Source organism: Chelon labrosus (genome assembly GCF_963514085.1).
Source record: "Chelon labrosus genome assembly, chromosome: 2".
Taxonomy (NCBI): domain Eukaryota; kingdom Metazoa; phylum Chordata; class Actinopteri; order Mugiliformes; family Mugilidae; genus Chelon; species Chelon labrosus.
The window spans coordinates 20020665-20038898 of NC_140338.1; the positions used below are offsets into that span (position 1 = coordinate 20020665).

The 18234-nt window shown below is 41.3% G+C and overlaps 2 protein-coding genes across 2 annotated transcripts; one reads left to right on the top strand and one right to left on the bottom strand.

The window, feature by feature from the left end:
• Nucleotides 1–5940: 5940 nt before the first annotated feature.
• Nucleotides 5941–14319, top strand: adra1d (adrenoceptor alpha 1D; the record flags this gene model as incomplete). Its single annotated transcript, XM_084558857.1, has 2 exons — nt 5941–6901; nt 13032–14319. The coding sequence occupies 2 exons, from the start codon at nt 5941–5943 to the stop codon at nt 13580–13582; spliced, it is 1512 nt and encodes a 503-aa protein (XP_084414983.1). The 3' UTR covers nt 13583–14319.
• Nucleotides 14320–16419: 2100 nt separating this feature from the next.
• On the bottom strand, nt 16420–17496 carry LOC311496431 (5-hydroxytryptamine receptor 4; the record flags this gene model as incomplete). Its single annotated transcript, XM_084556298.1, has 1 exon — nt 16420–17496. One exon carries the CDS (start codon nt 17494–17496, stop codon nt 16420–16422), a length of 1077 nt encoding a protein of 358 aa, XP_084412424.1.
• Nucleotides 17497–18234: the final 738 nt, after the last annotated feature.

The following is an 18234-nucleotide window of genomic DNA, read 5'->3' on the forward strand; positions in this document are numbered from 1 at the left end:
AGCCCACTCAGGTATGACAGTATTACGTGATAAAACAAAGGTGAGAATGTTTGCTGTATTTATGTGCCCAATGGTACAATTTTCTATTCAGAAGACACAGGCTTCTTAATATCACAATGAAATGTGTGTTTTGGTCTGAATATTACAATTTTACATTTATATCTTGTTGCTAAATAAGTCTTAGGTGTCCACATCAAAATCAATGATTAATGTGTCTGAACTGGAGGCATCAGTATGATTCCAAAACAATCAGCCGAACTTAGAAATCTGTTCTTTTCATATCAAATCAATTTTATTTATACAGCACCGATAACAATCCAAATCCAAGATGCTTTACAGAACCCAAAGCCTGAAACCCCCAGAGCAAGCGCTGGAGCGGCGGCGGTGAGGAAAAACTCCCTTTAAACAGGGAGAAACCCTTCAGCAGAACCCTGAAATAATAATTTTTAAGCTTCTGATGCCATAATGTGTTTAGTCTCCCAAATTTGGCCTGAAAACGACGACCACATCTGTTGTGTGACTTTCCAGGGAATATTTAAAACAGTGCTGCTCATTTTTGAATTTTTACAGCATATCATTCCCAGTGATTCAGATTGTCCCCCGTGTGTGTGTGCTGGTACTCTGGTCTGTCTCAGGTCCAGTGCCGTGGCCTCTAAGACTTTTAGACAAACAGAATAATCTCGTAACGTGCCAATCCAGACTGACAATCATAATATGATTCGAATTCCACGGCCACATAATAACAGTCCTTATTTGACAATGGTTTCATTCAAGCTCAGGGTCACGAAACGTGTTTATCCTTTATATAACTCTCTTGGCTGCAAGTCAGAACTTTATGTATTCACTGAAAATATGCAGCATTGGGCAAGAGCTGCACTCTAATAAATCTAGCTTCGAATCATGTTTTTGTGCTCAGCATCAATTACATAAATACGTGCGACCTTAGGTTGAGGGCAAATGGCATTTTGTGATTAAAGGTAATGATACCACTCTTCGTTCCGCCCCACTTTACCTGCAGATAGGGGTACTTTTTTGTCACGGCATCAATTAAGCATTGGAAAAGTGAGATGAATGCACTCATCTCCATACTTTTACAACTGAGCTCTGAATGCAGCGGTCTGATAAGAGTGCTCTTAGAGGCACAGTTACATGGTGGAAATCAACACTTCTGGCTGCCGAGAGGTTTAGAGGCTCATTAGGCTGCTCGCGTTTTACAGTCAAAATTGAGTGAAAAGAACAAATCCTCGTTTGACTTTGATGCAAAGGGGGCTCATTGTGTCACCAAAATACTTTAAAAGTATGTAAATCTGCGCTGGTTTCCGTTTTTGTTTTGCACACGTGCCGGTCAACTGTATGTTTGGCTGCAAAATGTGGCAACCCAGCTGTATGAGAAACGTCCGACCATTTGACCTCTTCGAAAATTTTAGCTTTTGAGCGCTCATGTATGAAGTGATATCAAAGTATGACGTGACTTGTGGTCGACTGAATCCCAGTGCTCTGCTGAGGACTGATAAGATGGCACACAGTCAAAGTCGAGGCAGATTACCATATTGAGAGTCTGGTGGGAGAGAAGGGATATGTGTGCGAGTGTGTGAGTTTGTGTTTATTGTACAAAAAAAAATAAATCTGGGTTAGCACCATAACAAATGCAATCCAAAATATGAGTAGGCAAAAGATCCCCCCCCCATCTCTCTCCCCTCCCCTCTTTGTCAGCCTCAAACACTACTTCAAACACTTTAAACAACAGGGAAAGTGACACATCCCTCAAAAGATTCTTTTTTTTTCCCTCCTTAACACGTTGATGACAGAGATCTCGAGAAAATGATATAGGATGAAATAACTTCTTTGCAAAGATAAAGAAGCACATTTTTCATCCCCTTCACATGTAAAGTATACTATCACAGGAAATACCAAGCATTTTGATAGAGGTCAAAAGCCGCTGAGGTTGAGTTGGAGTGCAGCTGAAGAGGAGTTTGTGTGGACTTTTCTTCTTTGAAAAACAGAAATATTTAAATGTGGCTGAGAGGTGGGTAGGCATGGAAAGCCTTTTTGACACACCAAGAGTAGTGTTAGATGGTAAGATTAAGTGACTGAGTGACCAAAGCTGCCATACATTAAGCGTTCATTCATTCATCCATTCATCTTCTGTAACCGCTTATTCCTGTTAAGGGTCACAGGGTCTGCTGGAGCCTATCCCAGCTCTCATCGGGCGAAAGGCGGGGTACACCCTGGACAGGTCGCCAGTCTATCGCAGGGCTAACACAGAGAGACAGACAACCATTCACACTCACATTCACGCCTACTGCCAATTTAGAATCACCAATTAACCTAACCAGCATGTCTTTGGATGGTGGGAGGAAGCCGGAGTACCCGGAGAGAACCCACGCAGACACAGGGAGAACATGCAAACTCCACACAGAAAGGCCCAGTCGGCCCATGGATTCGAACCCGGGACCTTCTCGCTGTGAGGCATCAGTGCTATCCTGAACCGTTAAAAATGGAAATGAAAATGGAAAACACACATCAAAAAAGGGCTGTCCGTTAGCACAACAGTTTGAAACTAAGATGAATATTTTAATTTGTAGATAACAATTTAACTTCAAATCAGACTTTTTCCCACTTTTAGAGGTACCACGATGTGTTAGGTAAAGTGGCATCAACATTCAAATGTCTAATTAAGCAGACATATTTGCGATCCATGGCCACTTGGAAGTTAGCAGACACTTCCAGCAAGGTGCACAGCAGCCACCTACACAAACTCCTTGTCCCCAAGGTTTTTTGCCGCATAGTCAGTTGAACAGTTGAGTGCATTCCTATGTCCCCAAAAAACAAAGTGATTAATATGGTTGGATGTTCAAGATAACAGTTCTAGAAATCTGAGTTAGTTTAGTACGGATATGGAAACCAGAGGCTCAGAAAAGTTATTGACAAAAGTATTGTATTTATTTTTATTTTTTATTTTTTCAATTACCTGTAATGATAAATTCAGAAAGCAATTAATCAAGAAAACTTGAATGCACCACTAAGGGCATTACCATTAGTATCCTCTGCCGTGCATCATCATTTGAAATCATCTTTGACAGGCTCATGCTCAGTGACATCAAAAAGATGTCATCCGTTTGGTGTGGCCTGAAGTTGCTCCACATGACTGCAGATTTGGCCCTCTCATGAGGAGGAGCAGGTGGGCTGGCTGAGGTTGTAGCTTATTTTTCTGTAAATCCAATAATGAGGATGTGCTCTGACGACTGGCCAGACTCAGCGTGACTAGAAGCAGAAGTGCTGCAGACCCACAGCCACAATACTGACTCGGTTTTACTCCGGTTACCAATGTAGTGTGTTTTGCACTTTTGCATAACTAGTCCGCTGGTTGGTTTGATGGACTAGTCAGTCTGTTGGCTGATGCACATGTTCAAGTTCCAAACGCAAAACTATTTTCTTGCATCAGCATATAAAAATATTGTAACTCACCAGTATCTGTCGTCTTGTTTCCCTGCAACAAGAGGGTCCAGTCAGAAGGTGATGAGGTTGGCATGTTGTCCAGTCCATTTAGTCACCCCTCTTCACAGACATGTTCTTAAATGGGTCCTTCCCTTTGCATTTCTTGTGCCATGTGTGGTTAAATTCCATCCTAGGTGAACCCAGGTGACTGTGCACCAACAGGAACAAAGGCCTCAGTCTCTCCTAAAATCCCAGCTAATGTTGGTAATGTTGTCAAATATGCTTTTTTTTTCTCCACCCACCGTTCCCCACAGTTCCAGGTTGGCTTTGAAAGCAGTTTGTTTGCCAGCTTAAGACAGTTGTGATACTCCCAAACTGAACTCATTTAGCAAGTTGAAGGTAAAAGTTAGCCACAACATGCAGTGTGCTGCTAGGCAGCTAGAGGTGACTTGTTCTCTGGAAGAAATCTCTGTAGTGGCAAAGAAATCTAGCCAGGCCCTAGCCCCTTGTGGTGGGTAGAGGTGCAGCACAGTTTGATCGTGTTGAGTTCAGTTTAATTCCTGGACAGGCTGTAATAATGTATTTTTACTACCCTAAAGACTGAATGGTATTGTTGGCCTTGTCTATTGCCACTAACAAGTAAAATGTGCTTCCCCAATACTTCAGTTTCTGAGGAATGCTCTTGATGCTAATGGCTAAACATTGTCTCACCATGCCGTCAGAGGAAAAAGGAAGCACGGTACCCTTATGTTGGAAAGCCGTCCGTAGTAGCAGATGTGCGGTGTCTCTTCGAGAACGCCACTCCATGATCACAGTTTATTTGCCATGCAAAGATATTAAATGAAGCAAGAGTTTGAGAAAGCGTTGGCTTTGAGCATTATCACAAATTACACATAATTGCCTAGTATCAGCATAATCTGGCCAAATCTGATACCCTTTGCAGTACCAAGCACATAAGAATAGAAAAGTTGTCCCTTCCCTTTTCATCCATCCAGCAATTTTGTCATGTGGTGTGTAATCATCATTACTATCATTATTGTTAGAGCCTTTTGTGTTGAGGCTCTAATGCTTTTAGAGGTGCCTACACACACACACATCATCCAGCGTATACTGCATGTCCAGACTGGCTACAGACTCATTTTAAGCACTTAAAGTAAGACACTATGGACTTGTTTTCGTGGACCCCTATTGGAGCCTTTTATTAATTGGCTGTTTTGTGCAATGACATAAAAACCACCTGTAACAGTATCCAGTGTTACAGGTAAAATATTTTGCAGGTTATTATGTTGCTAGGAGCTGGAATGTGTACATGCTGTCTCCATGTAATTATATCAGTTCAGTTCTAACAATAGGAGATGATGTACAAATCACAAGCAGCAGGGAGTAAAGAGTCAAAGATATGAAGAGGTAGTTCATCCCCAGCAGAAACTAGGGCAGCACTGTCTTCTGTAATCCTAGAAAGGAATTCAATTACTAGGTACAGTGGGTCAGCATGACTATAGCTCTGATTGCTTTCACCATTTGAAATCTGTCATATAAAGTAAATTGTGCTGTCACACCCTGTTGCAACACGGAACAAAGCGGTAATTCCGGGCTGATGTTTTCCCATGCAGGGGCTTGTTTGTCCTCTCCGTGACTCTGCCTCTTGACCTTTCCTCTCCCTTGGGCTCGCTGGTGGTTTTTGCGCAGGCCTGTCCTTCTACTTGGACTGTGCACACCAAGCCTGGAGATGACAGCTGCACCGGCCACTGGGAAACTTCACAGCTTAGCCTGAGGGGACTCAGATTTTTCACACCAGGGGTCACTACTCTGTTGTTGGTGCCTGGAGGCGGTTAAGATGATCTGACTGATCCTGCTCTGTGCCATCTTCAGAGCACAGGTTCATTCAGGTGGTAAATAGAGTGCTTTATTTTTGGCTTTTCCTCTATTTTTGTCATTCTCTACCCCCCTCCCCCACATAAAGACGTTTAAAGACTCTAAGATCAGCATCCGCAAACAAAAATCTTGTTAATGAAAACAGGTCAGATAAAGATGTGAGAAGCAGCGAAGCAGCCTTCATGCAGAAATCGTGACCGCTTTATAGTTACGCTCTCTTGTGGAGGCTGTGAACGCAACCTCAATGTGTGTCGTGTGGGTGGAGCTGAAGGTTCAGACCTGCTGTACCAGCTCTGACTCTGTGATCAGGGAGTTGTTAAGAAGGATGCCACCAGTGGAAAACCACCGCATGGAGGGAACAAGAAATGGAGCTGAATGTTTTTGACGTTTTCTTACTGACACTGAATCTATATTTGCTTTATTCTCCAGAATGTATATGTAGACAGGTTTTAGTGAGTTGAATACAATTGGAAACACCATCGTTGTTTTTTTATCAATTTTCTTTTCTTTTTTTTTATCATTTGCTTGACTTTTGGCAGTCGCTTAAAAGAAGACAAATGAAATGAGACTGAGAACACCCCTCTCTGCAGAAAACTTACTCTGAACTTCTCTTTATGGCGTTTTAAAATGACCGACTCTAACTTGCAAAGCATCCAAAGCAACCATGGGATGTATTTTGCTGAAACTTTCAACGGATCCATTCTGGACCAGATGTTTCCAAACGACAGCGTCGCCACATGCAAGAATTTCACTGTGGACTCGCAGGTTGTCGGGGTCGGGGTCTTCCTCTCCGTTTTTATTTTGGTGGCCATCGTCGGGAATATTCTGGTCATCCTGTCCGTGGTGTGCAATAAGCATTTGCAGACTGTCACCAACTTCTTCATAGTCAACTTGGCCATCGCGGACCTTCTGCTGAGCATCATTGTGCTGCCCTTCTCTGCGTCTTTAGAGGTGATGGGGTGCTGGGTGTTTGGCCGGGTTTTCTGCAACATCTGGGCAGCGGTGGATGTGCTCTGCTGCACCGCATCCATCCTCAGCCTCTGCATCATCTCCATCGACCGGTACATCGGGGTAAAATACTGCCTTAAATACCCCAGTATTATGACAGAGAGGAAGGCAGTGGCTATATTAGTCCTAGTGTGGGTGTCCTCCACGGTCATCTCTGTCGGACCGCTCCTGGGATGGAAAGAACCGCCGCCAGTGGACGACAGCATCTGCAGTATCACAGAGGAGCCGGGCTACGCGCTCTTCTCCTCACTTTTCTCTTTCTACCTCCCGCTCATGGTCATTCTCATCATGTATTTTAGGGTGTATGTGGTGGCCCGCAGGACTACTAAGAGCCTAGAGGCGGGCGTCAAACGGGAGAGAGACAAGTCGATGGAAGTGGTGCTCCGGATACACTGTCGCAGCGTCCTGGAGGACGCGCGTCCCGCCAGCTCAAAGAACAGCAAAAACCACCCGTTTCGAAGTTCTCTGTCAGTGCGGCTGATGAAGTTCTCCAGGGAGAAAAAGGCTGCCAAGACGCTGGCCATCGTTGTGGGGATGTTTATCCTCTGCTGGCTGCCCTTTTTCTTCTTCCTGCCACTGGGTATGTTTTGCGAATTTGTATTTGCGCACAAAATACGCGGATTGGAAGTGAATCTGTTGCACTTGCACTCGGCCTTACCGTAAGATTAGGTGTGCACAAAACCGATATAAATTCATACAGTCCTCTATTCTCACTGTCAGAGTCTCAAGGAGGAGCACATTCTTGTAAATTCTTAATTCAAGATTCAGCTCCCTCACTGATAATTGGGTAGATATAAATCAGTGGTATTAGGTCTAGATATTTTTATAACTGATTTATGTTCAGTGTGAATAATTAATGTTCTTGCGTCACTTGGAGTGATTAAATATTTCGGTCTATACAGCCCCTCCTGACTGACTGCAGGCGCCTATTAACATCGCAGCGTTTTGGGTGCAGATGCAAAACACTATAAGATCAATAAACTAGACGACACTTTGAGATGACTTATCAGCTACAAAGAGCCGTACAAAAAGAGTTTGGCATCACAAAATCTGAAAATGTGCCTTGTTTCAGTCGCTGTTTATTTTGTAAACGGTGCCAGGAACCGATCAAAATCAGGATTGTAAGCACAAGTTTTTTTTTGTTGTTGTTTGTTTTTTTTAGTTTTCTTTTTTTTTTTTCACAGAAAAGGTCAAAGCTGCAAGAGACCATTAACATGGCTCGTTTTCATGTCTGTAATTTTTCCGAGAGCCTGTTTTCTGTTTCATCAGATGGCTAATATCACATTTTTTAAAGAGCAGTCATAACAAACTGACATTCTTCAGTAATGACCACTCTGAATAAATGCTTCCAAGCACTACTGGGCTACTTACTTCAAATAATAATCATACAGCATGTATGTCTGCTGAGGGTTGTCTCTCATGGTCCACATTTGTGACAGAGAAAAGCCACTGCAGACGGATGACATTATACACTGTATTTCCACTGAAGAATAAGTGTGTTTAATGTTGAGGATGACTCTAAAGATGGCCGCAGTACTGAAGAGATGAGATACACTAGGACTTGAAATGAGACGGATAGACAGTTAGTCAGTGCAGATGGTTGAGGCCCTTATTTAAGGAAAACCAACTGAAGTCATCATGGCGATGCATAAATCAAACGGAGGGACACAACCTTAATATGCTGCAGCGGAGAAAGTAATAGCATTAACAGCGCACCTGGAAGCACAGATACACACACATGCACTAATGGTGGCCTCATGAATTTTCATTTTGCATACATTTCACGTAATTGATTGTAAAAGCCATTCTGAACAAATGGCCAGTGTCTTATCGGGAGTAGCACTCACAGAGCACTCTCGTTCATATGCTGCACTTCTAAATTTACAGAGTGGAATTAATACAGCAAAGCCCTCAAGGAGAGAAAGAGAGAGAGAGTGAGAGGGTGCAGGAAATTAAAATTGGTGCTGCTAATCACTTCATACGCTCAATGGGAGAGAAAAGGGCAACTTCATCTGCGTGCAAAAGACGTTTACTCGATCAGTTCTCATGACTATAAATGACAAAAAACAAGAATGAACTTTCAGTAAACTTATTTTAATAGCTAGACACTACAGATTACTTTCATTAGTTGACATAATGGCAACCAAAAACTTCCAGCCGTTCCCTTACATAAGAGTTTTCATCACCGCTATCAATAATTATCATATTTGAGATTTGTGATCATATTTTACAGGAAAGGTCAGTCAGGATTTTGAGTCCGAAACAGTGGCACCAAAAATCAGTATTCAAAAGAGAAAACAAAAGTGAGCTCTGCCAAAGGGGATGATTATCTCAGAGAAATATGTCTGATGTTATCTCAAAATTGTTTTAAAAGGATGACTCCCAGTAGATGTAGAGGCCTCTAATTAGATTAAATGAATGTGCTGTAATTTGGTTGTGAAAGCCTAATAAAACTCAGAACCCTCAGGAATTTGAGCTCCTTGCTGGGAACCCTCTGGCCTGTAAGATCCTTTCATACGCGCGTTGATCGGTAAAAAGAGCATCACTTTGTTTCCCAAATGAATGACTGACGAGCGTGGAAAGCCAAGCCATACTTGGTCATCCAGACTGGCCGATGCTGGTCCATCGCAGACACGATCATTAATACGTAACCTTTCGCTGAGAGGCCGCCGTGTACTTTTACTTCTCTTATGCCAATCAGGCCTTTTCTCGGTGATGATGCAAATCTAGACGGAATAGTCTGACTCATCTGAAACTCCAGCGAGAGTGTCCTAACACCATTTGCTCGTGTTAGAGTGCCAGACTCACAGATACTATTTGTATTGCCAGAAGCTGATGGAACAAAGAGAAACAGCCTTTCAGATTTTATTTAGTCTCTCCTTGAGTAAAAAGCCAAGCACAGCTACGTGGCACTGGGAGTGTAAAATTAGCAGTTTCATAACAGGCAGATTTTTCGTGACGACAAATTCAACTAGTACAAAGTCAAATAAATTTCAAATTATTATTATTACTATCATTATTATTATTTACAGTTAACTGTCTTTGTGTGTTAAATTAAAAACAGAAAAATTATATTTTAATATGGTGCTGTATTTAAGTAGGGTTCTGAATCAGTATATCAGTTGGAGATGGGATTTACGGCTCTTTTAGGGGAGCCGGATCTTGAGGATCCATTCCTTTCAAAGAGCTATTCAACAGACTTGCTCATTTTGATATTTATATATTTTTACGGTACCAGCCTGGTTTTGGATCAGAATCATTCAAAGTTAGACATCCCACCAATACATATTATCTTGGCAGGATATTTTAGTCTGTCTATATCTAAAACATATATTCTAGATAGACAGATGCTTTATTTGTTGCATGAGAAATTCCGTAAACACCTTTGCGCCGCTGACCAGTAATCAAACCCCGGTCCACTACTATGCTTACCACTATACCAGCTCCATCAGCATAAACGTTTCAAGGCAACGGCTCGCAACCACAACTCAGTTCCCGTCCTTCGTTTTAAAGAGCCGGTCAATAGATTCGGTTCGTTAGTGAACGTCACATCTCAAATAGCGATAAATAATGCACTGAATGTTACACTACATATATTGCATAACAACAACTGGTAACATGTTAATCACCCTTGACCACTACACCCTAATAGACTACAGTTTAGGTGGAATTTTATGTACGTGGCCTTAAAATATTTGCGTATGCAATGGTTTTGATTTTAATGTTGTTTGTCAAGAACTCAAGGCTTTCTTTTTTTATTTTACACAGTACACTGGGTAAAGCTCTGTGTTTTTCTTATTACCAACAAACCCCATAAAAAAAAAAAGATCAAAGCTGGTTCTTTTCAAAAAGCATTGCCTTTGTAACAAAAGGCTGACATGGCTTGTTTGTCAGTGCCAGAAACCCTTCACAAATTGGTCAAAACACATCAGTGACACATCCTGTGGGGTTAGCTTGTGCTGAAGGATTCTCAAGAGGCTTCAAGGTTTACACAGAAACATTTGCTGAACAGCTCGATCGAGGACGGTTAAGATGACATGATGGGTATTGACATCCCAGTCTATATACTTTTTATTTTTAATCTCTGGCTCTACACACATGCTAGCTTTTAACTTTACATAAAGTGATGGCAGTTTGTTGCCCTAAAATATTTACAAAGGCGGGGTTTATCACCTAAGAGACACTGCATGACGTGTTCCTTCTGTGAGGACTTTGACGAAGTATTGAGAGTCAGGCTAATCCACATTTGGTTTTGATATTATGAGCTATTATGATTGTTCAGATATGTTGTTTGGTCAGTGTGCTCATGCTATAAACAAATGTTAACGGTTCTGCGTGAGTTTCAAAAAGCCCAGTATGAAATATTGACCTTCACAGAGAACATTAAATGTCATGGAGATAATTCCCTTCGCTCTGTAACGGAGGTCTGATCAGGATTCTGTGTGCTCCCACAGAAGAAACATCACACAGTGTTGTATGAGAAATCTGATGACTCCTTGGTGGCCTTCAAAGCTTTTCCTTTATGATAGGTATTAGCATATCATGTGATGTGACCTTAGGGAAAAACAAATAGTCGGAAATATGGTATCAGTATCATCTCACACACACACCAGAAACTCAAACAGATCTCAAACTAAAAAAAAAAGGAAATCAGGCCGTTGTCATGGTGCCGTGGTTGCGCGTCAGAGTGGTGAATCACTTGCCGATGTCATTGTAGTAAGAAGAATCAATGGAGTACAACCTTTAATTACATGATTCATCTTAATCTTTAAGCAAGCTGAGTTCAAACTGGTTTAATGGGTCTCTTAGCACAAATTAAAACAAAGTTAAGAGGCATGTATGAGACGCCGCTGACAAAACACTGTAATCCTCCAGAGCGTAATACAAACAAGAGTGTGATTTCTAAATCATGGTTCAGCTCTCGCCTCTGAGAAAATGACACAAACCTCCTGTTTCCATTTGTTTTGCGCAGCGTTTGGCTGGGAGCTCATGTCAAAACAGTGTGAAACCATTACCTTGATAATGACACATAGGCCATTTCATATGTTTGCACGTTACACTGAACAGAATTGAAATGAAAACTGACTTCTGGGCCAAGACAGTGCCGACTTGACATTAGCACGGTGATATGTTGCCACTGTGCAGGGTCGACGCTGCGTTAAATCCGAAGCCTGCGGAGACAACTAGAAAGCAAGAGGAAAAGGCAGCATTCAGAACATGTAGTACCCATGTCATACAGAAAATATGTTACACTAGAAAAAAAGCAGTATAAATGAATGGGTAAAGACAAATTAGTGTTGTCAGTGATCTGTACAGAAAGCAGTTTTCAATGTTTAATGGTAAACACTAGAAAACAAAAAAAAACTTAAATGGATTCTGTTTAAATGTCTTCTCTGTCTGTCTAAAGAAAAAAAGAAACAATGCACTAATCTAAATCAAGATATAAATGGGAAATTTAAAGGTCCATGGCACGATTTTTTATCGTTGCAAAACTAATAACAAAGTCAACGTTTGTATAAACTCCAAGCAAAAGCAGTTTACATGCATTATGTGGAAAATGTTACTGTTACGCTAAGTCTGGCCTGACTCCTTCAATGATGGCAAACATTTTACACGACACGGTGCATATTATGTTGTTCAAGACAAATGTGCACCTGCTGAAGTCGCAATTTAAATACATCACTCACATACTCCACAGAAGCGAAGGCCTCAGAAAATAAGTCCCGTGCACTGAGGTTTGTGGATGAAGCTTGTTGTGCAAAGATCAATCCGTAAAATGACAGTATTATTAACCATAACCAAAGAGCTACTGGTGTACAAATAAATCACTGCAACAGTAACGTGCTACTGTCAGAGAACTGAAAAATGTACACACCTGCCATAAAGCCATGATACAGTCTTTTCTGTAATCGATTGCAAAATCTCAAAGAAACATCTGCCAACTTTTCATTAGTCCAATTACTCCAATTACATTTTTTTTCTTGTTACATGTTTTAAATTGATTATCCCTTTGTAGGGCATTCATTGAAACACTTGTAAATTCTAAATTTCAACCCTAGAGTGTTATTGCAGGGCATAAGAACACTTTTTTTTTTTTTTTTACTTTTGTGACATATAATTTTTAATTTTCACATAGAAAATCAAGGTCAGTGAAGTTATCATATATGGCTCCTTGCTCTTAAGTGGTAATCTAATGTAAACATGTATTTAGACCATTAGAACACAAGTGCCAGCCCAGACACTTGTCAACATACACATTATCACATTAGACAACACGCCAATTCTTCGTGGTACCTAATAAAACAGTTATACTCGGTGTGCAAGCAGAGGTGGACCTTTCAGACCACGTTTGACTCTGATTTGACCTGATAATGTTGCATTGATATTCACTGACTGGCTGAAAACCACATGCCTCCTGAACCTCACTGAGAGGACGCAATTTAAAATGTGTGTGGAAGTTATCAAATTAGGTTCCTCGACCTATAAAGGGTTAAAGGTCTGATTAACAAAATGGCTTTTAGCCTCCTTTTGTCAATCTGATATTGATAAGTGATTAGTATACGTACAAATTAGTTCACTGTTCTCAAACCAACAGTTTTCTTCAGCTGTTCTCCATAGAACATTGTAATATATTGATTGAATGAGAATTGTATTGTGCATAAGCTGTGCGTCTACTCACAGGTCATCTTGATGGCTACATCTCCCTCTAGGTTCCTTCTTCCCGGCACTGAAGCCTTCCGAAACTGTGTTCAAGGTGGTCTTTTGGCTGGGATACTTCAACAGCTGCATCAACCCCATGATCTACCCCTGCTCCAGCAAAGAGTTCCAGCGGGCCTTCACTCGGCTCCTCAGGTGCCAGTGTCACCAGAAGCGGAGGATCCTGCGTCGCTTCTACGACCAGAGGTGGCGGACAGCTGTCAAGGGAATGGCAAGGGATCAGCGGGGAGAGTACAAGCTAGGCTATGCTGTACAAGAATCCTGTGGCAGGTCTTTGTTGCACAAGGGCAAAGGCCGCTCGCTGGGTTTCAAGCGATGGAGCCTGTTTCCACCACTGCAAAAGTCCTCCTTCCAGCTCAAAGAGAAGGTGAACAATCTGTCAAATAAAATCAAGGGGGGGACAGGAAAGGGTACAACACCTGCAGTGGGCCGAATTGATACAGTGGACACAGTCTCAATGGGGATTTACAACGCTTGTGAGCAGAGCAGTTATCAGTTCTATGATCTGGCAGAATGCTATGGCCTAAAAGAAACAGACATTTAGAGGGCCGCCGGAGACTTCTTTATTTATTTTCACAGGACCATATTGGACCAACATGCAAGAAAGACTGCGATAGGGCATCATTTTGTGTTCACAACATATCTGAGGCTCATAGCTTGATTAAAGCCGAGAATAATGGCTTGATCCCAGCACAAACAGGACAAAAACTTTATCTGAGTCCCTCGTGAGCATCATGTTTATTTAGACGAAACTTCTGGTTGAACTGCATGAAGCAGTGGAAGTGGACACGGCAGTAGCCAACTGCTTGTATTTGCTGCTGTCACTTGAAGGCCATGCCTGTGCCTTGACATTACACAGCCTGTAATGTCTTGTGGCATGGCAATGTCCGAAACAAAGATCATTATTACTGTTACATGTGTTTTGTATCAGACAGTCTACGTGTCTTTAAGTATTAGCCAGCTGATACTGTGCGATGACGACTAAATGGTGACGGCTTTGCTGATTTGATAAAATAAATAAATAATAATAAAAAAAAAAACATAAGTGCAATTTTAATAGTTGTCACAATGTCTGATTTAATCAAATGTAAAATGTCGGACTGAATTATGACCATCCATCTGTCACTTCTTCTGTTTATGATAAGAGGCCAGCAACGAACAAAGATGCTTTTCTGTGGAGTCAAATAAGTTAACCTGGCACTACCTAACTATGATTTGAATTTCCAAGTGAATGCTAATGTGAAATGAATATGCTTTTTTTTGTACTTTTGATGTCATGTTTATGTCAGGTGAAAAGCAAAATAAAAGGATGAGAAACAAATGAGATTGTTATTCACATTATCAGTCAAGTCACATTAAAGCAACCTCTGCAGTTGATTTACGAGCAGGAGTAACGATGGAAAGAAAAATACCTGGTCCATCCAGAAGATGTCACTGTTGTTCGTCTCCTGTTTTACCTCCTTTCCATTTGATTTGTTTAGATGTGGAATACAAGTGAAATGTATTATTTATTTTATTTATTATCTGCATGCTGAACAGGGTTGAACAAATACAAGTAAAGATTTTAGGAATTAAAAGTCACAGAGACACCCACAAGAGGCAGGCGCTGTAGGCAATGTCAAGCAGGAGTGAGAAAGAGAGGGAGACTCTATCAAGACGAATAACTCTCAATTGCTTCCCGTTATTAGCCTAATTCCACCATGAGTTTGCTCCAGTCTTTTTTTGAACGCGGGGGAAAGTTAAAAGTTTCCCCCGAAAGTTGAAAAAGTTTTTTTTATTTCTAACCATTTTCTAAAATAATGCGTGACAGAATTTCTTTTTGAGAAAGGAACCAAAGAACAGCCCTCCTTTTTGATTTTAGAGGCTCCTGAAGGAACATTATGTAAACACAAGGTAACAATCTATCTATCTATCTATCTATCTACAATAAGAGATGCAATAATAAAAAAAACACAAAACACAATAAATGTTACTTTGACTTTGTAGTCTTTCACAACATTTCCCTCATTTATTCTTGCCCACCCTTATGTTCCTCAAAACGAAAACATACAAGAAATTACAACATCATTTTTTTCCGAAGGTAATTTACTCACTGGCTCCCAATGTAACGAGTTAATTGCACAATTTGCAGCCACAGCGAGCCAAAGAGACAGCCGCTGACTTGACACCGACGGCATTGATTGCTGTGTTTAACACAACCCCGACCAAGCTAATAAACAGACTGCTGTTAGACATTTAAAGGACTGAGGATTTATGGGGAGCCACTAGCAGAAATAAAACTTCATATGGATGTCTTCATTAATGTATAGTCACATGTAACATCTAATCACTTTCATTAGCTTAGAATAAGCTCTTCATATCTACATAAGGAGCCGGTCCTCTTCCACAGAGTCTGATCCAGACACCCCAAAAACTCAGAACAAGAAACAATAAGACATTATATCTTATGTGCTATATTGGACCCTCTAAAGTATCTAAGGTAATATTTTTGGTCTTGTGCACACGTTATTATCTTGTGGGAACAAGACCACAGTGTAAATTCATTTCTTGGATAATTACAGATGATGATAATAAAAGTCCACATTAATATGCATTTTAACAGTTTATAATAATAAGTAAAAGCAGAATTCTAAAGTTATAATTGAGGGTTTTACCTGAGATGTAGTGTCGTCCAAGTGATGCTTCATGTACCTCTTTGATGTTGCCTTGTGGAACATAAGAGTCTTCCAAACCTTTCTCCTTATTTAGGTTATCTCTTTCATAAAACCTGTTACCTGTGGTTTAGATATAGTTTTGTCCTTCTTCTCATTCAGGTTTTTATTCAGGTTTTTATCCTTCTGGATCATTTGAAGCTTCTGTTGCTTTTACTGAAATATCTTTTCAAAGAAAAATGTCAGAATGGTCGTACACAGTTTTAATTGTAGCTATGGGCAAAAACATCTATAGTCATTTGGATGGTTCTACTTTGTATGGTTTAGACAAAAACAGGGATATGCTGTAAATTCTCACGAAGATAGCCAAATTATGTCTGAAATTCACTACTTGTACGGTGGAATTTTCATCTGACGTCACTTTTCTATACTGGATATCTGATCGTTCACTGCCAGGCACAGTTACGCAAAGCTAATTTACTAAGTACTTTACTGAGAAAATCCACTGTGTCAGATCCTGTAACTGTTACAAAATCAAAATGTTTGTGTCGCAGAGCACGTACATGGAGGGAAAAGAGGTGATTTTGTGCATCATGGTTGCCCCCCCTTCATTAGTGTTATAATTTACAAATGTTGCAATTATCTAATTACCCCCAACAGCAACATGTTCTGCCTGGGTATCAACTAAAACTGTGGTTGCAGCTCTGTGTTAATAGATATTAGCTTCATTTTATGGCTGATCTGCACATTCATTAGCCTCTTTCCTTGTGTGCGATAAATCCATCCCAGGGGATGATCCAGGCAGGCACACCCTGCAGCCTATGAACATGAGGAATGCCCTACGAAACGAGCGATTGAAGAAACCATACAAGAAGGGATTTAGAGATGAGTTGATATACCCTAACCACAAAAATATATCCCACACGACCACCTCGGTGCTGTACTCAATGAATGGGTCCACGATGTTGACCGTAAAAAACGGCATCCAGAAGATAAGGAAAACTCCCATGATGATACCTAAAGTTTTTGCGGCCTTTCTCTCTCTCTTCATGGTGTTCCGGTGCCTTTTTTTCTTGCTCGAGTCCTTGCCGACTCCAGCAGCCATCTGGCTTTCCATGGCACTGATCTGCCTGGCCTGCCGTTTGGCGGCTTTGAAGATCTTCCAGTAGGCCACGAGCATGATAGCCATGGGCAAGTAAAAGGCGACCAAGGAAGCCATGACTGCGTAAGTGCGACTGACGAGGAACACGCATACGTCTTCAGGAATCAGCATGTCTACACTAGCAATGTGTAGATTCAGCATAATGGGGCCAAAGGATATGAGCATGGGTACAACCCAACATACACCAATGAGGAGAGCTACACGACTATGAGACATCTTTAAGGAGTAAACCAGTGGGTTGCAGACTGCATAATAGCGGTCAAAGGCAATGCAACTGAGATGGAATATGGAGGCTGTGCAGAGCATAACATCCAGGCTGGAGTGAAGCTGACAAAAAAGAGATCCAAAGTACCAGCATCCCTCCACTGTCCGAATCATACTATAGGGCATCACAACCAGGCCAACAAGGCAGTCAGCCACTGCCAGGGACATGACGAAGGAGTTTGTGGGGGACTGCAGCTGCTTGAAGTAACCGATGGACAAGACCACCAGGAAGTTTCCCACCACTGTGCTGACTATTCCAACAGAGAGAAAAGCATACAGGAAAATGCGAGAAGCCTGGTTCCTCAGTGTGCCACAGGACTGAAGTTCACTCTGAAGAGATGTGTTGGCATCTCCAAGCCATCCCAAGCTGCTGTTATCCATGGTCCGATCAAACCTGTCAGAACACACAGAAAACAGTGGGAAATGACTTTGCAGCAAATGAGGCATTTCACGGCAGTTTGCTTTAACTCATTATGGTACATTAGCAGTAAAAATGTGGGTAAACCACCCACAATTCTGTTTGTTTCAAACTCAATTGCTGCTCCATGGTAATTTATCTGTGGTTAATCTCTAAACTGTGAGCTAGTTTGACGTATGATTCCCAAAACACTGTGGGCCTGAAGAGCCTTTTCCTGGTGCAACCGGCCTATCTAAGATCTCTGCTTGGTGTGGTGAGCAAAACCAGGCGGTCTTTTCATCAGCACAGATCTTGATACAATGAGGGGAAAGACATAAGGGCACTTTTTGCATTTGTTTTCTAAACCTTGTTCAAAACAAAGTGTGAACTGTCAGATAATGTGTCTAGTACCTCAAGGGGACAGTGAATTCTCCGAATGTCATCAGGTCTATCAGAGTGGAACTGCTCACAACCGCATCAAATCGTGACAGACACATTTGTAATTAGATACTCATGCAGAGTTGTCCCCTATATGCACTGAAGGTTTGTGAGGAAATATTAGTTACACATTTAATTTCGACTAAGACTGTTTGTTTGAACAATACACAAACAAAATCAGATTTAATTTCCAGTGCCAGTGGAGTGAGCAGGGAGCAGATGTTCCAGCTGACTTGGAATAGATTTTAATGAACACCACAGGGACAGTACAGTGACAAAGAGAA